Here is a 26,259-nt window from a genome sequence, read left to right on the forward strand (position 1 = left end):
TGGTGTTTAAAATCAGAGACGTGGTTATCCCGTGGCAAAGACGTCTTCCAGCAAAGCGCAGACAACCTCCTGCAGAGTGCTGGAGACAAGAGCGTGTAACTCTCCTACAGCAGTGTTGGCCAGCAGGTTGTAGAGAGGTGTGTCCAGGGGTCCCGCTCCCTTCTCCTTGAAGTGTACCGGTCTGCTGAGCAGATACAGTGTTAGACTCGACCTTATAAGAGATCTGCTGAGCAGATACAGTGTTAGACTCGACCTTATAAGAGATCTGCTGAGCAGATACAGTGTTAGACTCGACCTTATAAGAGATCTGCTAAGCACATACAGTGTTAGATTCGACCTTATAAGAGGTCTGCTGAGCAGACACAGTGTTAGACTCGACCTTATAAGAGGTCTGCTGAGCAGATACACACCCCGCTCACACATCCCTCACACCCACCCCACTCACACACCCCACTCACACACCCCACTCACACACCCCACTCACACACCCCACACACTCATCCCACAAACACCCTACTCACACACCCCACTCACACACCCCACTCACACACCCCACTCACACACCCCACACACTCATCCCACAAACACCCTACTCACACACCCCACTCACCCACCCCACTCACCCCACTCACCCCACTCACCCCAGCTCGGTGATGTTACAGTAAGCAAAGGTGAGCTGTGACTGGTGAAGGAACACATCGGTCTCAAAGCTGATGTGGACAAAGGACATCTTAAGTAAGATCTTGAGCTCCTTGCCGAAGAAAGCCAAGGTCAACCTCGAGGCGTACTCAACCTGCCAAGCACACGTTTGTTATTCTCTCAAATTTTAACATTAAAAATACAAAGTACAGAGCAAGTTTGATGGTAAAATAACTGCAGGTTGCGTGTTTGAACTGCATCCATTCTGCTGCTCGCATTTATGTGTAGTTACAGTTGGAAATATGTCAGAAAATGAAGATAGAAAAATGTGGAGGGATTCTTTTCAGCTGATCTGCTGATGAGGACACCGGTTGGAGGTCGAAATGTGTTAATCCCTACCTGCAGGATTTTTTTCCTCTGCTTTGACATACATTTTGTATATGTATATAAATATATATATATATATATATATATATATATATATATATATATATATATATATATATATATATATATATATATATATATATATATATATATATATATATATATATATATATATATATATATATATATATATATATATATATATATATAATCTAAGATCCCTCATATCAGGGCTGTTTTCTGATCAGCCAGAGTGTTGTTGATGCGCCGTGTAGCCAGAGTAGAGTGGTCAGCCATGCAGGACAAGGTACCGTGATTTACGTCCATCAGTAATGTGAGTTACCAACTATCAGGCTTCCGCCCTCGCCACAATATATATATATTATATTAAGCGGTAAATATGTATTCGATAAGTGAGTGAAAATATGATCAGCCTCGCTATTACGAACCCCGGGAGTGCTACGGATGTGTGAGTGTGTCTAAGACCCGGCGAGATGACATCAGATGATGCTGGTGGTTACAGAGATGAGAGAAGCCTCTCGAGAGAGTTACTAAACGAGGTTTCCCTCGTTATCTGTACGTGATGACGGGAGAAACGTGCCGTTGACGGTGGCAGTAGCGACGGACCGTTCAGAGTTATCAAACTCAATGAGCATTTGACACGATCTCTGAGTGGATATTTATAGCTAAAGCGATCAATTATCCAGCGGCCGGTGCTTTCAACTGCAGCCTCCACTCCACCTGCCCTCTCTTGCTCACCTCCGTTATAACACACCCACCACCACAAGTAACTAATACATCCCTTGTTGCAGAGATTGAAAAAGAGAAAATCCATATAAACGACAGAAATTGCAAATAGATTTAGTAATATTAGTATAGAAATGAGAGTATCTGTCCGGCCTCACCTGCTGGTCGTCACCGAGGACTCACAAGTCACCTAGGGATTTTATTTTTTTTTTCCTTTCACAGTTCCTTTGCTTTTTACCTATTGTTGGTTCTTTGTATTTTGTTTTTTCCTGTTTATGTCTGTCTACCAGCGAACTTTGAATAATAATAATAATAATAATAATTATAATAATAATAATAATAATAATAATAATAATAATAATAATAATAATAATAATAATAATAATAATAATAATAATAATAATAATAATAATAATAAATCCATATATTAGATTAATCACAGTTTTACTCTAGCTCATTCTAGCTCAATACATAGTCAATACCAAATTCACTATATTAGACCATAGTGCAATTACTAGTGAGAGACTAGTGCTATTTTTAATTTGTATTTTTATATTATTAGATTAAACCTATTGTACTATAGCTCATTCTAGCTCAAAACATAGACTCCACAAAAGTCATTATTAGACCTTAGTGCAATTACAAGTGAGAGTCTTGTTCTATTTTTAATTTGTATTTTTATATTACTAGTTTATACCTAGTTGTACTTTAGTTCATTCCAGCACAACACATAGACAACATCAACTTCATTATGTGTAGTAGTGACTATACCCTACATGACCAAAATACTCTAGCTATATACTTGTCCAAACTTCCCACCACTACAGATATCAGTACTAGAACTCAACACACAACTCAGGATATAAATAACCATAATTTAAACCTAGAAGATGATTGATCACGTTGACCCTGATCTAAACCTCCATAATCTGACACCCAATCAAAACCTATTGGAAAGTAACTGCCTTTATTACACAGCATCACAAGCCACCACTATCCTAAACAATGCTAAAAGTCTATCAGTACTTAACTACAACATCAGGTCCTTAAGCAAACACTATGATGACCTCCTAGCACTCCTTGAATCACTAAAGACACCCTTCTCCTGCATTATTCTTACTGAGACCTGGCTTAAGCAGGACACAATAGATATCTACCCTCTACCAGGATACACAGCAATTCACAACTGCAGACCAAACCAAGTTGGGAGTGGTATTGCAATCTATTACTCTAACCAATTATCTTGTATTAGCACCACTTGCTTTAGTGATGAATATGGGGAATACATTTTTGCTAATTTTACTGTAAAAAACCTTAAGACGCCTATAACAATCGGTGCCATTTACCGGATGCCTCACACAAACATCCCAAATTTCAGTGAGAAATTAAAGTCACTAATAACAAACAGACAAATGAATAAGCACCACCTTCTCTTAGCTGGAGACTTCAATATCAACCTTGGCTTACTAGATGATCAGCCTGTAACTGATTTCATCAACAATATGAACAACACACTGCTCATACCAACAATAACTAAACCAACCAGGCTCACTGAGACAAGTGCAACCATAATAGACCACATATGGACCAATATACTAGCCCCCCTTAAATCAGGGATAATCACAGATAGCACTACAGACCACTACCCTACCTTCCTCCTGACAAACATTAGTAAACCACCACTTGAATACAACAAAGTCTCATTTAGACTCCATGACGAGGCCTCAGTAAGGAAGTTCACAACTGACCTAGAGACTGTTGACTGGCCTACAGAATTCTCCAAGGCCAATGGTATTGATGACTGGACAGACATTTTTCTTAACAAATTACTTAGACTATACAACAAACATTGTCCTATAAAAACAAAACAGATCACAAACAAACGGCTTGGCTGCCCATGGCTAACCAGCACCATTCTGAAATCCATTGACAAGAAACACCAATATGAAAAGCAATATAGACAGGGCTTAATACACAAAGATATTCTTAAACACTATTCATCAGCTCTCACCAAAGTAATAAAGAAAGCCAAACAACTATACTACTCCAGTAGATTCACAGACACTAGAGGAGATATAAAAAAGACCTGGAAAACACTCTCTCAGATTCTAGGGACCCACAAACTGAGAAAAACCAAGAATATTGTCCTAACTAAACCTAATGAAACACCACTACATCCCACTGACACAGCTAACAAGATAAACGACTTCTTCTCAACCATAGGATCTAATCTCGCCAGTAAAATCCCACATACCAATGCCCATGCCGGGGACTACCTAGATGGGAATTTCCCAAATTCCTTCTATCTCGCACCAACTGAGCCCACGGAAGTCACCGAGATTATAAAGTCACTTAAAAATAACTCGGGGAATCTGTCTCATGTCCCACCATTACTGTACAAGCGAGCGGCCCATGTCCTTTCGCATGCAATTTCATTACTTTTTAACAAGTCACTAGAGACTAGCACCTTCCCGAAACTACTCAAGATGGCAAGGGTTACACCAATACATAAAGGTGGTGACCCTACAGACTTAAACAACTATAGGCCAATATCTAACTTACCATTGCTATCCAAAATCTTTGAGAAACTCGTGCACAGGAGACTGTATTCATTTATAACGGCTCAAAACATACTCAACCCCTGCCAGTTTGGATTCAGGAAAAATAAAAGCACTAATGATGCAATCATAAAAATGCTAGATCTGCTTTACACAGCATTGGAAAATAAGGAATATCCACTAGGAATTTTTATTGACCTAAGAAAAGCTTTTGACACAGTAGACCAGTAGGCCTATACCTTGACAACAACCTGAATTTCAGCACCCATATCCAGCATATAACCAAAAAAGTATCCAAAACGGTTGGGATCCTCTCCAAGATACGATACTACATGCCGCAAAATGCCCTTCTCACACTATACCACTCACTTATTTATCCATACCTCACCTATGCTATTTGTGCTTGGGGATCAACTGCAGCAACACACCTAAAGCCAATAATAACCCAACAAAAAGCTGCAGTAAGAATAATCACTAAATCCCATCCCTGGCAACACACCCCTCCCCCACTCTTCATAGACCTAAACTTACTCCCTGTTCAGTACATCCACACTTACTACTGTGCAATCTACATCTACAGGGCCTTAAACTCTAATATCAACCTTGACCTAAAACGCTTTCTTGATAGTTGTGACAGAACCCACAGGCATAACACCAGACACAAACATCTCTACGACATTCCCCGTGTCCGACTAAACCTTTACAAAAATTCAATGTATGTCAAAGGCCCTAAAATCTGGAATACCCTACCTGAGAACTCTAGAACTGCAGACACATTCATCACCTTCAAAACTACCATTAGAAAACATCTTATCTCCCTGATACACCCCGTCAACTAACTACACAAATACCACCTGGTGGTTCACACTTACACTCACTCACCCATTTGACCATAAACAGAAATATTAATCTCAATCTTAAAATAATGAATCCTGTGATACTCCAATACTGAAACTATGTACTGTGCCAAAACAAAAGCATTCACATTGCTAAACTCACAAACTAGTATTTAGTCACTTAGCCATAATACCAACTTACCTCATAATTTGTAATATTTTAAACTTAAGATTTAATCTAAGTCTGCCCGAAATGCCTAGCCATGCTAGGCGTTCTAGTGGTACACTCTGTAATCATTATTTTACTACATGTAAACCACACAATAACCAAATTTCTGTAAACTCAGCATTGTAATCCTTATAGAGAATAAACTTTGAATTTGAATTTGAATTGAATAATGATACCTGGAGGTCAATGAGGCCGACTTCACCTCCCCAGATGACCTCATCCTCCACTCCAACATACTGGAGGGTCATGTTACCAGCACGGTGGATGGTTGACAGACCTTGGAGTCGACCTTCATCCACCCAGATGTTTCCCTCAAGTGTCGTGTTGAACAGCTGAAACAAGTGCAAGATGTAGTTTTATTGAGAGCTTTTCGGTCCTGGGAGGGAAGAGAGGGTAGTAGTAGTACTAGTAGTAATAGTAGTGATAGTAGTAGTAGTAGTAATAGTAGTGATAGTAGTAGTAGTAGTAGCAACCCCCCCCCCCCACTCTTCATAGATCTAAACTTACTCCCTGTTCAGAACATCCACAGTTACTACTGTGCAATCTACATCTACAGGACCTTAAATTCCAATATCAACCTTGACCTAAAATGCTTTCTTGATAGTTGTGACAGGATCCACAGGCATAACACCAGACACAAACATCTCTACGACTTTCCCCGTGTCCGACTAAACCTTTACAAAAATTCTAAGTATGTCAAAGGGCATAAAATCTGGAACACCTTACCTGAGAACTCTAGAACTGCAGACACACTCATCACCTTCAACATCTTATCTCCCTGATACACCCCGACAACTAACAACATAAAAACCACCTCTTCACACTTACTCTCACCCACTTCACTATAATCACAGAAATACGAATCTTAATCATAAAATAATGAATCCTAACTGGTCACAAGTTTGCCAGTCATACTATAATATAGAACCTGCGTATTGTGCCAAAACAAAAGCATTTACATTGCTAAACTCACAAAGTATAATGTAGTCACTTAGCCTTAATACCAACTTACTCCATAATCTGTATTAATTTAGAGTTAAGAATTAATCTAAGTTTGCCCGAAATGCCTAGCCATGCTAGGTGCTCTAGTGGCCCCCTCTGTAATTAGTATTTTATAACATGTAAACCACACAATATCCAAAATCTATAAACCCCGCATTGTAATCCTTATAGAGAATAAACTTGATTGATTGACTGATTGATAGTAGCAGGAGCAGTATATATATGTATATATGTATATATATGTATATATATAATATATATACATAGAATAACTTACAGATACAGTGAAGTTATCAGAGTCACCAGGGAGGTACAGTGGGTCTTGTCCATTTTCTATGATACTTCGCCTCATATTAGCGAAAACTTGGTCAAAATATTCGTTAACTGTGTCATCCTTGACGTCCTTCCTACTGCTGTAATTATAAAACAATTTTAGCAGTAAAGTTAGTGATGGTTTAATAATAATAATCATAATAATGATTGTACAAGTGCATGATGTAACTTATACAGACTATAGCTGACATCAATGATATACTAGTATATAAAAAATCCCTTGTTATTCAGAGCACTGCCTGAAACTTGCGTTAATTTTGTACCCAGGATGCGACCCACACCGATTGAATAACATTCAGGTACCTAGTTACTGTTAGGTGAATATGGACAGTAGGTGTCTTAAAGTAAACTTATACTAATGTTTCCACCCGTACCGGGGATCGAACCACGGACCTCAATATGTCGACTGAGTGCGCTAATAACTTTGCAGAAACCAATATAGATCATTGTAGTCTCACCTTGTGACATACAAAGAGAGAGAGAGAGAGAGAGAGAGAGAGAGAGAGAGAGAGAGAGAGAGAGAGAGAGAGAGAGAGAAAGAGAGAGAGAGAGAGAGAGAGACAGAGAGAGAGAGAGAGAGAGAGAGAGAGAGAGAGAGAGAGAGAGAGAGAGAGAGAGAGAGAGAGAGAGAGAGAGAGAGAGAGATAACTCACCCTCCATGAAGGATAGTGTTGATCTCGTGTTTGAGAGCATCTTCCAGCCAAGGCATATACTCCACTTCGAGTGATCTCAGAATATCTGGAGCTAAGGAGCTCAGAACACCGTTTACGAAGTCGCCCATATCTCCACCGCCCATGATGCCTTCGAAATCGACCTGAAAAAGTAGACCTGAGGAAGGTATCCCCGTATTACATAACCTCAGCCCCCTCTACCTCAATGCACCCGAAAGGCATAGTGCAGAGTGCAGCATCATAAGTTTGTTATGAGGTTGTTATTTATGTGTACCTGTACCTAAATGAACTTACTTGAGGTGGCCCATGGCCTGGTAGGCAACGCTCTCGCTTCACACGCTATGTGTCCATAGTTCGATCCCCGGGAAGGGTGGAAACATTGGGCGTATTTCCTTACACATGTTGTCCCGTTCACCTAGCAAGCATGTAGGTGCCTGGGTGTTAGTCGACTGGTGTGGGTCGCATCCTGGAGGACGACAATGGAAGTAAAACAGTCCTCGATGACGCACTGTCTTTCTTGAGTTATCCTGTGTGGCTAACCCTCCGGGGTTAAAAATCCGAACAAAATCTTATCTTACTTATTAATCTTATGGAAATTAATATCCCAATTATTTACATAAAGATGGCAGTTTGGGCACCCACTCTGGCCAATTGGCACCCACACACTCCACTGAGAGTGCCAACATTCTCCCAGGTGGGATACACCAGGGTTTAATGTAAGGAGTAGTGCAGGACAGGCTGTCTAAGATCACCGCTTGAGAGCAAACACTTGGAATGGCTCAGGTGAAACTGAACAGAGCGCAGCTGCACATGCTAATTGTTCTTTGAACATTCTCCCCACTACAGTTATAGTTCACCATAACTGAACGTTTGAAGCTGATCGGATAAGGACTCCAATGGAAATAAGTCACTTTGTCTGACTTTTTTTTTGGGTTATCCCAGGTTCTCAACACATATACTACTGTGTATGATAATCTATGTAACTGTATTTGTGTATACCTGAATAAACTTACTTAACTTATTAAGGAAAACCTTTGGAGCAAGTTGGTTGGTTAGGGTAGGTTTTGTCTGCCAATTAGCCTGCCTACTAGCATGCTAACCAGCCTGACGTCAAGCCTATCAGCCTGCCAGAGAGCCTACCAAACAGCCTAAGAACGAAACTGCTAACCATCCTACCAGTCAGCCTGTCAACTAGCCTACTCATCAGCCTGGCCCAGTACTCATAGCTTGACTCTGGGCACTCACCTCGGTGGTGTTACAGTCGAAGTAGATAGTGAGTTCTGTAACCCCAAGCTCATCGAACTCGTCCACGCCAAGAGCCACTTCGATGTTCAAACTGGAGTTCAAGGCGTCCAGCCTGTGTTGCGGAGAGAAAGGAGAGATTTCCATCGTTTTATGACTCTCTCTAAAATTTAAAACTCAGGATTACCAGACTAGAAACTTGCATATAAAATCAGGTATTTACAATAATGAAAAACAAATTTGTGCTGTCAACTATCGTCCCATCAACTTATATGTTAATTTTAGACGAATAGAGAATTTTTTTTTTTTTTTTTGGGGGGGGGGGGGGTGGTCAAGCGGGGTTTTATTTCCCATTATGCCACCCACAGCAGTATATAGATTTCTGGATTCACAAAAATGATCAACCATAATTGAAATAAGATAAACAGTCCCCGATGACGCACTGATTTTCTTGAGTTATCCTGGCTGGCTAACCCTCCTCAACCTGGATTAAAATTCCCAACAAATCTTATCTTATATTATCTTAAGATACATGTGCAATTCTTGGGTATCTGTATTGCTTAAATATTTCGGCAATGAAGATACCCAAGTGTTGCACATATGTCTTATTCAACATCGTCTCGGTGTTGCATACCATCAGTAACATGAAGCTGTGGAATGTATAATAATAACAATAATAATAATAATAATAATAATAATAATAATAATAATAATAATAATAATAATAATAATAATAATAATAATAATAATAATAATAATAATAATAATAATCTTTATTTCTATAAATACATGATACAACTTACACAGACCATAGCTAACATCAATGACATATTACTATACAGAAAGCCGGTGCTTTCAGTTGAGTCATAGTGCTCTTGTTACTATAGCTGTGTCGAAACTGTAGCCAAATATACTGTGAACTTCTATGTAACTTTTGTGTCTGTCCAACTGGAAATAAAGATTTGATTTTAATTGAATGTATGAGGGAGACTGTGTCCTCGGAGCAATATATACTCCCTTACCACTCTCCCTCCTTCTTCCCTTCCTCTCCCTTACCACTCTCCCTCCTTCTTCCCTTCCTCTCCCTTACCACTCTCCCTCCTTCTTCCCTTCCTCTCCCTTACCACTCTCCCTCCTTCTTCCCTTCCTCTCCCTTACCACTCTCCCTCCTTCTTCCCTTCCTCTCCCTTACCACTCTCCCTTCTTCTTCCCTTCCTCTCCCTTACTACCCTCCTCCCCTCCCCTCCCCTGTGAGGAGTCACCATAGCCAGCAGGTTGAAATATAACAGGGGATCCCATGCTATGTTGAAATATAACAAGGGAGCCTATCCTATGTTGAAATATAACAAGGGAGCCCATCCTATGTTGAAATATAACAAGGGAGCCCATCCTATGTTGAAATATAACAAGGGAGCCCATCCTATGTTGAAATATAACAAGGGGGCCCATCCTATGTTGAAATATAACAAGGGAGCCCATCCTATGTTGAAATATAACAGGGGATCCCATCCTATGTTGAAATATAACAAGGGAGCCTATCCTATGTTGAAATATAACAAGGGAGCCCATCCTATGTTGAAATATAACAAGGGAGCCTATCCTATGTTGAAATATAACAAGGGAGCCCATCCTATGTTGAAATATAACAAGGGGGCCCATCCTATGTTGAAATATAACAAGGGAGCCCATCCTATGTTGAAATATAACAAGGGAGCCCATCCTATGTTGAAATATAACAAGGGAGCCTATCCTATGTTGAAATATAACAAGGGAGCCCATCCTATGTTGAAATATAACAAGGGAGCCTATCCTATGTTGAAATATAACAAGGGAGCCTATCCTATGTTGAAATATAACAAGGGAGCCCATCCTATGTTGAAATATAACAAGGGAGCCTATCCTATGTTGAAATATAACAAGGGAGCCCATCCTATGTTGAAATATAACAAGGGGGCCCATCCTATGTTGAAATATAACAAGGGGGCCCATCCTATGTTGAAATATAACAGGGGATCCCATCCTATGTTGAAATATAACAGGGGAACCCATCTTATGTTGAAATATAACAGGGGATCCCGTCCTATGTTGAAATATAACAGGGGAACCCATCCTATGTTGAAATATAACAGGGGAACCCATCCTATGTTGAAATATAACAGGGGAACCCATCCTATGTTGAAATATAACAAGGGAGCCCATCCTATGTTGAAATATAACAAGGGAGCCCATCCTATGTTGAAATATAACAAGGGAGCCCATCCTATGTTGAAATATAACAAGGGAACCCATCCTATGTTGAAATATAACAAGGGAGCCCATCCTATGTTGAAATATAACAAGGGAACCCATCCTATGTTGAAATATAACAAGGGATCCCGTCCTATGTTGAAATATAACAAGGGAGCCCATCCTATGTTGAAATATAACAAGGGAGCCCATCCTATGTTGAAATATAACAAGGGAACCCATCCTATGTTGAAATATAACAAGGGAGCCCATCCTATGTTGAAATATAACAAGGGAGCCCATCCTATGTTGAAATATAACAAGGGAACCCATCCTATGTTGAAATATAACAAGGGAGCCCATCCTATGTTGAAATATAACAAGGGAGCCCATCCTATGTTGAAATATAACAAGGGAGCCCATCCTATGTTGAAATATAACAAGGGAGCCTATCCTATGTTGAAATATAACAAGGGAGCCCATCCTATGTTGAAATATAACAAGGGATCCCATCCTATATTGAAATATAACAAGGGAGCCCATCCTATGTTGAAATATAACAAGGGAGCCCATCCTATGTTGAAATATAACAAGGGAGCCCATCCTATGTTGAAATATAACAAGGGAGCCCATCCTATGTTGAAATATAACAGGGGAGCCCATCCTATGTTGAAATATAACAAGGGGGCCCATCCTATGTTGAAATATAACAGGGGAGCCCATCCTATGTTGAAATATAACAAGGGGGCCCATCCTATGTTGAAATATAACAGGGGAGCCCATCCTATGTTGAAATATAACAAGGGGGCCCATCCTATGTTGAAATATAACAGGGGAGCCCATCCTATGTTGAAATATAACAAGGGAGCCCATCCTATGTTGAAATATAACAGGGGAGCCCATCCTATGTTGAAATATAACAGAGGAAATACAATAACGTTGCATAAAAATATTTAATTTCGTACTGAGTATGTAAAACACAAATTATTGATAATTTTCTATCAAACTTTCTCTCTAAACTGTCTGGTACATGTGAATTTCCATTTTCATTTAGCCAAAAAATCTTAATAATTGATGTGTGGAGATGAACGCAAGTTTTGCATACATTTCCACACATCAGTTAGTAAGAAGTGGGTAGAAGCCTTAAGAGTTACCGGAATGGACCGCTGCCGTAGATGGGGAAGACACCAAGTTGTCCTTGTAAGTCGTAATGACCGTCTATCTCGACCCCCTGGTAGCCCAGCTCGACCTGGACGCGGAGGTAGATGAGGGTGCTGTGGACCAGGTCGATGTTGAAGTTGGAGAGGTTGTTGATAGACACCTCCGTCAAGGTTCCAAACACGCTGCTCCACACGGTAAGTTAGGTTAGGTATACTCTAGGTTTAAGTTAGATTAGGTTAGGTTAAGTTAGGTCAGCTTCGCCAGGAAACAGGGCAAGTGTTTCCTGACGCGGGTGTTGGTCATATGATGACCTACAAATGGAGATTTTGGTCATCTGACCGAGGCCTTCCGCTGGCTTGCCCCCCACCCCATCAAAAATTATAGTTATAATTATTACCATTATTATATTCGACGCAGTAGCCAGAGATATTAATAGGAATAGAAGATAGATAGTTGGTGTTGTGTCAAAGGTGTGTGAGAATAGATATTAATGGGAAGGAGATAGATAGTTTATTGAGAATAGATAGATATATAATTTTATTGTGGATAGTTCGATGCATTGTCTGGTAGATTATTTAAAGTATTTATATTGGATGATTTAAACAGCTTAGAGTACTAGATTACTTACAATTCTAGATTATTTAAGTTATTTATTATAGAACGTTTCACCCCTCAGTGGGGAAGATAGACCCGTTGGTATCTTGTATGTTGTAACCATGTCTCCCCTTGGCTCCCCCGTAAGACTCAATCTCTTCAAAAACTCACATAACTCCAGGTCGACACTTACTGCGTGTCATCTGAGGTAATATTGAGGTCGACGGTCGACAGGAAGAGGGGGTCGAGGGGAGGGATCCCTAGGTCAGGCCATCCACTGCTCATGTTCGACCTAAAGTTCTCCAGCGCCTCGACTATTTTGTCGTCGATCACGTTCCCAGTGGAGTCCCCAACGTCGATGCTGGATCCATCTCTCGTGAGGTCGACTTGGTTGAAAGTGTCTCCCGTTAGCATCATGAAGCCAACCTCTTCGTTGGTCGAGTCTGCCGCTCCTGAAGAGTTAGTTTAATATGTTTATTATGCACCCCATACCCATCCTGTGTGACTTGAAAAAGCCCACTGTGTGGGCGAAACGTAGTCAATAAAGGATCACATTATACTGCATATGTGTTTATATTTCCATTGTGTCGGTATTTTATACCATTTATTTCCATTACAGAGGTACATAATTGGTCCAGGGACTGGACTCCAAAGTTTTGATAGCTGAGCAAGTTACAGAGGTAATGAACTCACAATTTACAAAGGTAATGAACTCACAATTTACAAAGGTAATGAACTCACAATTTACAAAGGTAATGAACTCACAATTTACAAAGGTAATGAGCTCACAATTTACAAAGGTAATGAACTCACAATTTACAAAGGTAATGAACTTCAGGTAGGTCTAGTCACAATCATGGCAAGTTAAAAAAGTAATGAAGACATTCTACGAAGTATCAACCCAGGAGGCTTAATAACCCAGAATAATATAAGGAAGCCAAAGAGATTGGCTTGTTTATGTTGGACTGCTGAGGTCTCCTCCACAAGGTAATACAAGACAGCCGCACAGAGTGACTTATTTCTGTTGGAATACTGAGATCCTCTTTCCCCGGTATATGACCTACACCAGTCCACTAACACCCAGGTACCTGCTTACTGCTAGGTGGACAGGGACAGCAGGTGTAAGGTGCCTAACTTCCAGGTGCCCGCTTACTGCTAGGTGAACAGGGACAGCATGTGTAAGGTGCCTAACTTCCAGGTACCTACTTACTACTAGGTGGACAGGGACAGCATGTGTAAGGTGCCTAACTTCCAGGTACCTACTTACTACTAGGTGGACAGGGACAGCATGTGTAAGGTGCCTAACTTCCAGGTACCTACTTACTGCTAGGTGGACATGGACAGCATACGAAGGGAGACTTGGAACTATGTCTCGACTCCACCGAGAATCCAACCCTGCTCATTTCAATCTAATAATTTAATTTAATATGTTTATTATGCACCCCATACCCATCCTGTGGGCGGTAGTCAAAAGATTACAGAGGTACATAATGGGTCCAGGGACTGGGCCTCAAAGTTTTGATAGCTGAGCAAGCCACAGAGGCAATGAACTCACAATTTACAAAGGTAATGAACTCACAATTTACAAAGGTAATGAACTCCAGGTAGGTCTAGTCACAATCATTACAAGTTACAAAGGTATTTACAGATTACAGAGGTACACAATGGGTCCAGGGACCGGGCTCCAAAGTTTTGATGGCTGAACTAGGTACAAGGTAATGAACTCACAAGTTACAAAGGTAATGAACTCACAAGTTACAAAGGTAATGAATACTGTAAGAATGGTTACTTACGTTTATACATGGCTGCAATCATGAACAAATTTTAGAGTAATGAGCAATTCACACTTCCACACCCGGTCACAACTGTAGTGAGTTATTGGTGCAAATGTTGATTGCTGAGTCTCTGGGCCTGAGTGGTTGAGGGGAGAGGACGTGTGTGTGTAGAGGGAAGTCCTAGGCCTTCTATATCAGAACTGCTTATCTCACCCGACTGATAACTCATCATGCAACAAATATCGTTGGAGCGCAGCTGAATTGCTGCTGGAACTCTTATGTGTGAACTGTGACTAGTGATATACCTAGTGAAACACAAACATCTTGATTTGAAGTGGCTGTAGGAGGCTACACCTTCACTCCACCTTGCCTCCCTCCCCTCCCTCCTCGATTTGGAACTCAGCCATTCGCCTCTATTTACTTATGGTCTAGAGGCGGTTTTTGCCAGACCACATAAATGCTTGAGTGCCGTGTCAGTCCTCTGTGCCGCACTCCACTCACCTTACGAAGTCTCCTGTGTGCCTACCTGCCTGCTACAAGCAAATATCCTAGTGGTTGTGTTAATTGCTGCAGATTTGTTGTAACTATTTGCACGAGTGGATTTCACTGACTTAGGACATTGTGCTACCATCAGTACCAACGTAGGCTTAAAATGAGTGAGGAATGTCTGGCCTGCTGGGTGACCTTGAAAATGGCACTATAAGACTCGCATGCCACTTACACCCATACTGCGTGTGTCCAGTGAGGTGAATGTCCCTTCCTCGACTTTCCTATTCACCGGTATCCCTTAGCTCGTCGCCATTATCTACATATGAGATAAGGGCGAGTTTAACCGATCCAGGCTAAACAGCTTTTTAACTGTAACAAGCCAGAGGTTCATCTATAAACATATTAAGTTTGTGCTGATTTATTTGTCCACAGAGTGAAAATTTGTCTGTCATTCCCAGACACGTGTGCTAGCTGTGTTAAGTGCTGCGGGTTTCGAGTAATTAATGAGTGGTGCAATATTGGTAACTCTCGAGACGACTGTGGCCCCGTGAATGACCTTGAAAATCGCACTGCGACCCGCAGGCCACTACACCCACATTGCCTGTGTCTAGCGAGGTGAATATCCCTTCCTTGTCCCTTCTATTCACCGGTATCCTTTAGCCCATCGCCAGTGTGAAACTCCTGTCAGCTATGAGTATAGCTGATGGTGTTGACGTAGATGATGGTGAAGGCAGATTTGAAACATATTTTAGTAAACAGGCTCGGAAAAAAGAACGAGGCTTCCAGAGAAAGCTTGCTGAAAGCAATACAGTGGGCGCACACCCTCCCAAAGCTGTCAGGTTAGATTTCCCTGACAACACTGATCAAGAGACCAAGTTTAACTGGTTTTTCGAAGCTAGTGTAAACAATCATGAGAAAACGATCAAGTTTGTCCGCGATGAGGATAACTACGTCTTTGTGCCTAATGATTCAGCATTTATAGACAAACTTCTCACTCACGAATATGCCAACATCAAACTCCGAGCTGCCCCACCAAGGGCACCTAAAGTGCTTATTGTCATCTACAACGTCAACAAGCACTTGAATCCTCAATATCTGGCGTCAGAGCAAGTTGCAAGCCCTCGTCGACTTTCCAACGGTCTGATATTAGCTGAGTGGACTGGCCAGGGGACTCTGCCACGCTATATTCACTCCCGTGCAGCCCTCAACAGACGCTATTACATTGCATTGTACAGACCTCCTCAACGTCGATGTTATAAGTGTCAACGCTGGGGCCACATCGCCAGGAAATGCCCATCTAAGTCACACTGGTGTGCAGTGTGTGCCAATGCTCATCCTTCTGAACGGTGTTATGCTATGATCAAACAGCAACAGACTGTTGCTAAACAATGTATCAATTGTAAGACCTCAGGAGTCACAGCAGCTCATGCTGACTGCAGTGTGAGGGCTGATCGCATCGCAGCCAACCGCACTTCACCCTGTACCCCTCATAATGGCCCCCCAGGACTACCAGGTACCTCGGGTCTGAATACTGGCTCATGCCTGCCCTCAGACAATGGGGTTGAGCACCTCACCTGGGGAGCACGTCAACAGACCCCCATCACATCGGCTGTCAATACCAGCCTAGCTGAGTCAGCTGACAGTCAGCCAAATAGCTCAGCTGACCGGGACTTCACGTCTCCAGATGTTCCAAGTCTTGCTCCTGTGGTATACAACCTGATGTCGCGCATAAAAATACTGGAAACACAACAGTTACTCCTGAAACAACAACTTGAACAACACAAGGAAAGATGTGTAGAGTGTACCAATAACAAGATTGTCACAATTTGTGAAAGCAAGTGTAAGGTTGCTGAACAAGGTGGTGGTGGTGTTCTTAATTACAGTAATGACGAATATAATACTTGTGTTGATAACTGTAGTGAGCATCATAACGAAGGCTATGGTGTCAAGGATGTTAGTAATAGTGATGACCGTAATATAAGTGGTGGTGAAGAGTGTGATGAGGGCTATGGTGTCTATAATGTTAGTAATAGTGATGAATATAATTTAAGTGGTGGTGAAGAGTGTGATGAGAGCGGTGGTGTCTATAATGTTAGTAATAGTGATGAGCATAATTTAAGTGGTGGTGAAGAGTGTGATGAGAGTGGTGGTGTCTATAATGTTAGTAATAGTGATGAGCATAATATAAGTGGTGGTGCAGAGTGTGATGAGGTTAGTCACATAGACATTAATGTTGAATACAATACTGTTGACAAATGTAATGAACACAATGTTGGTAGTGGCGCTGGTGATGACAGTTGTAGTGTTGCGTGTAATGTTAGCGGAGGAGGGAATGTGAGTGGTGGTGGTGTCACCTATCATACATTCACACATAAACAGCGTCATGCTCTGGGTTTACGAAGACTCCCACGAGGCCTTACAACTGGAGGTGCACTTGCAAAACTCATGGACAAGGGTAGCACTGTTGACATTGATAAGGTCTGCTATTTATATGAACAATTTTTTCATTATGCTGAGAAACTCAAGATGATCCCAGGACTACTATAATGGATCAAAACTCGTATAAACTTTCTATATTAAGCTGGAATATTGCATCACTTAGAAAAAGGCTTCCTGAACTTCATCATAAAGTAACCACCGAACCCATTGATGTTGTGTGTCTACAAGAGTGCAGAGTCCCTGAAAAATCCCAACCCCCTAAATTACCATCATTTGTTGCATATAACCTCAAATCTACTAACTCTTGTGTTCTATATATTAAAAAATCACTTCCCCATCAACTTCTTGCACACAAGAAAACAGAGGGGCTACAATATCACGGTGTTAGGATTTATATAGGGAACTCTGCTCTCAACATATTTAACTTGTATGCTCCTGCTGATAAATTTAATTACTTGGAGCTCCCAACTTGTGCTCATTCTGAGCCTACTCTTATTATTGGCGATTACAATGCGAGACACAAAAGCATTGGAAACTCACAGTTTGGTAATCGTAATGGCAATCAACTGTTGTCACTCTTAAACAGTCACGATAATGTCCAAATTGTAGGTGACCTTGAACCCACACATATCTATGGAGGCGTCCTTGATCTGTGCCTGGGCTTCAACATTACTTCTGCCAGTTGTGAGTCTTCCATTGTAACAGATATAGCGTCTGATCATTTCCCTAGGCTAACCTCTCTAGATATTGGTAATACTATCCTTCCTGGTGGGATATTCAAACGGAAACGTTTTAATGTTCCCACAGATCAGCATGATGACTTTGTTGCACATGTGACTGACTGGTATAATTCCTATGAGTGTTCCTCTGTAGAGACCTTTAACAATGATCTTGTGAGCAGTATTCAGAACTACTTAGAGCCGCCACTGCAACCTCTTGGTACTCTAAACCCAACAAACTTCCGTAATAATCATACCTCCTTCAAAAACCATACTTATTACAATGATTCTAAACTTCGTACACTGAAACGTACTGCTCGCAGACTAGGCCTAGCCTATAGAAAACATCGTACCCCTGGAATGCTGAGGCTCTTCCAAACTGCCCTTGCTGCTGCCAGAGAGCGTATGACAGAGCTGCGGCAAACCGACTGGGAAAAATTTGTCAACGGTCTTAATGCTCACACCCCACTTAGCCGGGCATGGAGGGACATAAATAGAATTAAGGGTAAACGAACTGGGCAGATCGCGCACCCTCATCCCTTGCATAGGGCGAATGAGTTAGTCAGTGCTTGGGCTGCTACATCTAGCTATGACAATCTTCCCAGTACCACACAGGCAAAATTAAATGATAAATATGATGCAAGGGAGAGACTTGTTTGCTTTATGCTCAGTAAGGCAGATGATTGCAACATTCCTTTCACTAATTATGAACTTGATGCAGCGCTAACTAAGGGCAACTCCACGTCGCCTGGTGAGGATGGTATTACTTACAACATACTCAGATTGCTGTGTCGAGTACCAGGTAATCCATTACTTGAATTATATAACATGAGCTATGTAACTGGGGAGCTCCCTCAATCTTGGACCAACAGCCTCATCATTCCAATTCCTAAGCCCAATCAACAAAATGCATTTCGCCCAATATCTCTTACTAGCTGCTTGTGTAAAACATTTGAGAGAATGATTCTTAATCGTCTCATGTACAGAATCAAACAATTTTTGTCTCCCCGGTTACATGGTTTCATGCATGGAAGGAGCGTGCATCATTGCATAGCCACCTTTCTCACCCTGCACACTGACAGTTCCTACACTACCTTCCTTGACCTTAAATCCGCTTTCGATGTAGCCAACCGACATGTAATAATTAGTGAACTTGCCAGAATGGATGTTGGAGGATGGCTTCTCCGCTGGATTAAAGGCTACCTGTCCAACAGAAAATCGTCTGTGTTGTTCCAGGGACATAGAAGTGTAACTAAAGACTTTGAATTAGGAACCCCACAGGGAGGTGTGCTCAGTCCCACACTGTTCAATATTCTAATTAATGCATTACTTAATGCTATGCCTAGTCAGCCCCATAATTATGTGATTAGTTTTGCTGATGATATAATGATTCACACCACCGGATTCTCCAACACCCAAAACATTCTTAATCATGTACTAGCCTCGTGTCAGGACCTGGGGTTGATAATCTCTACTGATAAAACAAAGATACTCAATAGGCGTCCTCCTCGACAGAGAGGCACAGTTCGTCAGATCCAATTGCATGATGGGTCTCTTCTAGAATATGTAAGCAGATACAGGTATCTAGGCTTTGAGGTTCCACTACTTGGACCTGTTGTAACAAGACTTTGTTGCCAATACAAAGAACGACTAAGAGCACTTAGAGTTGTGGCAGGGCTTCACCCCAGGTATGGTGCTAATGTTAAAATTGTGAAAATGATGTATCTTGCTTATATTAGATCATTGGTTGATTATGCTGCGCCACTACTTGCTCTTGTGTCTGACTGGAAGCTTGGAGGGCTGGAAAAACTGCAGAACGAAGCAATGAGGATCATCCTAGGATGCCCTCGTACTGCCAAAATTTTAAATATGCAAAAAGAACTTGATATTCCAAGCATCAGAGATCGTGTTACTGAAAGAAATATCCTAATTGGGGTTAATATGCTCAGGCAAGCTCATTCAAACCCCTGCACAGAAGCCCTCCAAACTTTCCTCAGCACTGGTGAACACTCCTCCAGATGGATCGAAAAGACTGGAACCGACCTCCGCATGAATCAGATACATGATCTATGTCAAGTAAGGCAACAGCGGCACTTCTCCGCTCCATGGAATATTACCCCATTCCAAACTACCATTCCTCCATTTCCCCCCAAACTACTTCTTAAATCACAACCAAAACTTCGCCTTGAAGCCAAACATGAGGCCTTAAGCTGTATTGATAACTTAGTCACACAGCACACACTCTCGCAAATTATTTACGTTGATGGTTCTGTTCACCAATCCACTGGTGCAGCTGGTAGTGCTGCTGTTGTCGTACAGAGTGATGGCTCTCTTAAAGAAATTGGAGCACGCATCAATAATTGGGCCTCTACCCTTCAGACAGAACTGTTTGCCATACTCCTTGCACTGAAATGCATCTATGTATCAAAGATTGACAGTTTAATTGTAACTGATTCTCTGTCATCCATAAATGCTCTCAACTCATTAAGCATAAATTGTGGCATGCTTGTGTCAGAAGCCAGACACAGGTATGGTAGGATTGTGGACAGTGGAGTCAGAGTGCACATGCTGTGGATTCCATCTCACATTGGTCTTCAGATGCATGATAGAACTGATAAATTGGCTAAGCTGTATGCTTTCAAAGAGGGAGTAGATTACAATCTTGGCTTGTCAGGTAGTAGTTTGAGAACAATAATACGAAAAGAACTTCAGCTGAATTTTATGGACTTAAGGCTCAGGGAGATTGACACCAGTGAGTCCATCTATCATCATTCTATCATGCAGGAGGAGCCACATGTCTATGGTGCATCCAACAAAATAAGCAGACTCTTGGATGTCACTACCGCCCGGCTCCGGCTGGGTTACAAGTATCTTTGGCAGGTTAAATCACCACCACCAGATGTAGACCAAACGAAATGTAAACTTTGCCAGATGGATTATTGTCACACCCTGCGTCATTATGTACTGGAGTGCGATAAAATTAATGAATTTAGAAACAACTCACTCAGAAGTGTTCAAGAAATGGCTAAGTATTTTATCCACAGTGGTATATTACAGACCATTCTGGAGAAATACCCTGACTTTGCTAGCTGTAAATAAAGCATTACCACATGTGTGCATGTGTGTGTGTGTGTGTGTGTGTGTGTGTGTGTGTGTGTGTGTGTGTGTGTGTGTGTGAGTATGAGTATGAGTGTGTGTGTGTATGAGTGTGAGTGTGTGTATTAGTGTGTGTGAGTATGAGTGTGTGTGCGTGTGTGTATGAGTTTGTGTGTGTGTGTGTGTGTGTGTGTTTATGTGTGTGTGTGTATGAATTTGTATGTGTGTGTGTGTGTGTGTGTGTGTGTGAGAGAGAGAGAGAGACTCAGCAATCAACATTTGCACCAATAACTCACTACAGTTGTGACCGGGTGTGGAAGTGTGAATTGCTCATTACTCTAAAATTTGTTCATGATTGCAGCCATGTATAAACGTAAGTAACCATTCTTACAGTATTCATTACCTTTGTAACTTGTGAGTTCATTACCTTTGTAACTTGTGAGTTCATTACCTTGTACCTAGTTCAGCCATCAAAACTTTGGAGCCCGGTCCCTGGACCCATTGTGTACCTCTGTAATCTGTAAATACCTTTGTAACTTGTAATGATTGTGACTAGACCTACCTGGAGTTCATTACCTTTGTAAATTGTGAGTTCATTACCTTTGTAAATTGTGAGTTCATTGCCTCTGTGGCTTGCTCAGCTATCAAAACTTTGAGGCCCAGTCCCTGGACCCATTATGTACCTCTGTAATCTTTTGACTACCGCCCACAGGATGGGTATGGGGTGCATAATAAACATATTAAACTAACTGAGTCTCTCTCTCTCTCACACACACACACACACACACACACACACATACAAATTCATACACACACACACATAAACACACACACACACACACACACACAAACTCATACACACACGCACACACACTCATACTCACACACACTCATACACACACTCACACTCATACACACACACACTCATACTCACACACACACACACACACACACACACACACACACACACACACACACACACACATGCACACATGTGGTAATGCTTTATTTACAGCTAGCAAAGTCAGGGTATTTCTCCAGAATGGTCTGTAATATACCACTGTGGATAAAATACTTAGCCATTTCTTGAACACTTCTGAGTGAGTTGTTTCTAAATTCATTAATTTTATCGCACTCCAGTACATAATGACGCAGGGTGTGACAATAATCCATCTGGCAAAGTTTACATTTCGTTTGGTCTACATCTGGTGGTGGTGATTTAACCTGCCAAAGATACTTGTAACCCAGCCGGAGCCGGGCGGTAGTGACATCCAAGAGTCTGCTTATTTTGTTGGATGCACCATAGACATGTGGCCCAGAATTCGAAATACTCGAGAGTTAGGAGTGCATGGTTTCGGTCTTAAAACAGACCTTCTTCTAGTTGAAAGCCTGGTCAATCAGGCTGTCGGTGCTAGCTGCACACATACAACAAGACAGGCACCAGAGTCCGCATAAAGAAATTAATTTCGTCTTCAAGAACGGACCCACAGATAGGCAATATTAGAGAAAATAAGAATATTGCGCATTTCGTTCCCATTCTAAAGCCGTCTTCAGGAAAATACTGAGGGACTTCACGTAAGGTCAAATAATAGCATATTTATTTTCTGATTTCTCTAAACGAGGGTTAAATTGTATGTAGACGTTCCAACAAAAGTTAAGAAAAGGCACTCTGGTAAACTAACTTTTATTGGGAATAGAGGAAATAAAGCTGAATGGAGATATATTGAGGAAAAAAAATAGAAGAAACAAGACACAATACCGTGACTGGAACAATACCGTGACTGGAACAATACCGTGACTGGAACAATACCGTGACTGGAACAATACCGTGACTGGAACAATACCGTGACTGGAACAATACCGTGACTGGAGCAATACCGTGGCTGGAACAATACTGTGACTGGAACAATACCGTGACTGGAACAATACCGTGACTGGAACAATACCGTGACTGGAACAATACCGTGACTGGAACAATACCGTGGCTGGAACAATACCGTGACTGGAACAATACCATGACTGGAACAATACAGTGACTGGAACAATACCGTGACTGGAACAATACCGTGACTGGAACAATACCGTGACTGGAACAATACCGTGACTGGAACAATACCGTGACTGGAACAATACCGTGACTGGAACAATACCGTGACTGGAACAATACCGTGGCTGGAACAATACCGTGACTGGAACAATACCGTGACTGGAACAATACCGTGACTGGAACAATACCGTGACTGGAACAATACCGTGGCTGGAACAATACCGTGACTGGAACAATACCGTGACTGGAACAATACCGTGACTGGAACAATACCGTGGCTGGAACAATACCGTGACTGGAACAATACCGTGGCTGGAACAATACCGTGACTGGAACAATACCGTGACTGGAACAATACCGTGACTGGAACAATACCGTGACTGGAACAATACAGTGACTGGAACAATACCGTGACTGGAACAATACCATGACTGGAACAATACAGTGACTGGAACAATACCGTGACTGGAACAATACCATGACTGGAACAATACAGTGACTGGAACAATACCGTGACTGGAACAATACCGTGACTGGAACAATACCGTGACTGGAACAATACCGTGACTGGAACAATACCGTGACTGGAACAATACCGTGACTGGAACAATACCGTGACTGGAACAATACCGTGACTGGAACAATACCGTGACTGGAACAATACCGTGGCTGGAACAATACCGTGACTGGAACAATACCGTGACTGGAACAATACCGTGACTGGAACAATACCGTGGCTGGAACAATACCGTGACTGGAACAATACCGTGGCTGGAACAATACCGTGACTGGAACAATACCGTGACTGGAACAATACCGTGACTGGAACAATACCGTGGCTGGAACAATACCGTGACTGGAACAATACCGTGGCTGGAACAATACCGTGGCTGGAACAATACCGTGACTGGAACAATACCGTGACTGGAACAATACCGTGACTGGAACAATACCGTGACTGGAACAATACCGTGACTGGAACAATACCGTGACTGGAACAATACCGTGACTGGAACAATACCGTGACTGGAACAATACCGTGACTGGAACAATACCGTGACTGGAACAATACCGTGACTGGAACAATACCGTGACTGGAACAATACAGTGACTGGAACAATACCGTGACTGGAACAATACCGTGACTGGAACAATACCGTGACTGGAACAATACCGTGACTGGAACAATACCGTGACTGGAACAATACCGTGACTGGAACAATACAGTGACTGGAACAATACCGTGACTGGAACAATACCGTGGCTGGAACAATACCGTGACTGGAACAATACCGTGACTGGAACAATACCGTGACTGGAACAATACCGTGACTGGAACAATACCGTGACTGGAACAATACCGTGGCTGGAACAATACCGTGACTGGAACAATACCGTGACTGGAACAATACCGTGACTGGAACAATCCCGTGACTGGAACAATACCGTGACTGGAACAATACCGTGGCTGGAACAATACCGTGACTAGAACAATACCGTGACTGGAACAATACCGTGACTGGAACAACACCGTGACTGGAACAATACCGTGGCTGGAACAATACCATGACTGGAACAATACAGTGACTGGAACAATACCGTGACTGGAACAATACCGTGACTAGAACAATACCGTGACTGGAACAATACCGTGACTGGAACAATACCGTGACTGGAACAATACCGTGGCTGGAACAATACCGTGACTGGAACAATACCGTGACTGGAACAATACCGTGACTGGAACAATACCGTGGCTGGAACAATACCGTGACTGGAACAATACCGTGACTGGAACAATACCGTGACTGGAACAATACCGTGACTGGAACAATACCGTGACTGGAACAATACCGTGACTGGAACAATACAGTGACTGGAACAATACCGTGACTTCAACAATAATGTGACTGGAACAATACCGTGACTGGAACAATACCGTGACTGGAACAATACCGTGACTGGAACAATACCGTGGCTGGAACAATACCGTGGCTGGAACAATGCCGTGACTGGAACAATACCGTGACTGGAACAATACCGTGACTGGAACAATACCGTGACTGGAACAATACCGTGACTGGAACAATACCGTGACTGGAACAATACCGTGACTGGAACAATACCGTCGCTGGAACAATACCGTGACTGGAACAATACCGTGACTGGAACAATACCGTGACTGGAACAATACCGTGACTGGAACAATACCGTGACTGGAACAATACCGTGACTGGAACAATACCGTGACTGGAACAATACCGTGACTGGAACAATACACAAATAACCTGCACATAGGAGAAAGGAGCTGACCACGACGTTTCTCTCCCACTTGAACCATTTGCAAATCACACTGAATGGTCCAGGTCGGACCGAAAAGTCGTTATATGCTCCTCTCTCTCCTATGTGCAAATTATTTGTGTATAGTAAGGACGAAACTCGTTGAAGTTCGTTCTACAACACGGACCTTCTGTACAGCACGGACCTTCTGTACAGCACGGACCTTCTGTACAGCACGGACCTTCTCTACAGCACGGACCTTCTCTACAACACGGACCTACCCTAAAACACGAACCTTCTCTATACGTGGGTTCATTAGTGTCACTGTTAATTTAATAACTTGGTTATGCCCCTCAGACCCATGGTATGGGTAGCAGTCATAAGCTTACAGAGGTACATAATGGGTCCAGGGACTCGGCCACAATATTTTGATAACAAAGTAAGTCAGAGTGTTATGCTTGTTGAATGAGTCGAGTCTAAGGTTAAGTTGATTTAGGTACATGTACACACAAGTACGATTATCATACATAGTATAACTTGCCCACCAGGATAACCCAAATAAGTCAGACAAAGTGACTTATTTCCATTTGGGATCCTTCTTATTTCCACTGGGGTCGTTCTTATTTCCAGTGGGGTTGTGTTATACTCGTGGGGCCAAGTATTACATAATAATACATGATCTTACCATGTTGATAACACAGGATAACGCAAGCAAGCCAGGCTAGTCTGTGTGCCCCCATCGTAGACCAGGAGTACACTGTTGCACCTACATAACCCACCATCCCATCA

The 26,259-nt window shown here is 42.0% G+C and overlaps 1 protein-coding gene across 2 annotated transcripts; it reads right to left on the bottom strand.

Annotated features, from left to right (window-relative positions):
- On the bottom strand, nt 1-26,259 carry LOC128705330 (uncharacterized). Of its 2 annotated transcripts, none has more exons than XM_070096475.1 (9): nt 26,156-26,259; nt 12,819-13,077; nt 12,025-12,213; nt 8,648-8,759; nt 7,385-7,545; nt 6,676-6,811; nt 5,573-5,728; nt 642-793; nt 1-181 (listed from the first exon to the last, which is right to left on the bottom strand). In XM_070096475.1, exons 1-9 carry the CDS (start codon nt 26,250-26,252, stop codon nt 25-27), a joined length of 1,419 nt encoding a protein of 472 aa, XP_069952576.1. In that variant the 5' UTR covers nt 26,253-26,259; the 3' UTR covers nt 1-24. The 2 variants fall into 2 exon arrangements, with proteins under 2 accessions (XP_069952576.1, XP_069952577.1); XM_070096476.1 differs by lacking the exon at nt 26,156-26,259 and adding an exon at nt 14,419-14,443 and having other exon boundaries at nt 7-181.

The sequence above is a fragment of the Cherax quadricarinatus genome, chromosome 53 (assembly GCF_038502225.1).
Source record: "Cherax quadricarinatus isolate ZL_2023a chromosome 53, ASM3850222v1, whole genome shotgun sequence".
NCBI classification, from domain to species: domain Eukaryota; kingdom Metazoa; phylum Arthropoda; class Malacostraca; order Decapoda; family Parastacidae; genus Cherax; species Cherax quadricarinatus.

What these genes read in the sequence shown, in the direction of transcription:
- LOC128705330 (XM_070096475.1), bottom strand. Translation starts at nt 26,252, where the DNA reads ATGGTGGGTTATGTAGGTGCAACAGTGTACTCCTGGTCTACGATGGGG. An exon ending in ATTACCTCAGATGACACGCA is followed by an intron (nt 12,214 to 12,818) that starts GTAAGTGTCGAC and finishes CGTGTGGAGCAG; the next exon opens with CGTGTTTGGAACCTTGACGG. An exon ending in CTGATAACTTCACTGTATCT is followed by an intron (nt 5,729 to 6,675) that starts GTAAGTTATTCT and finishes CACTTGTTTCAG; the next exon opens with CTGTTCAACACGACACTTGA.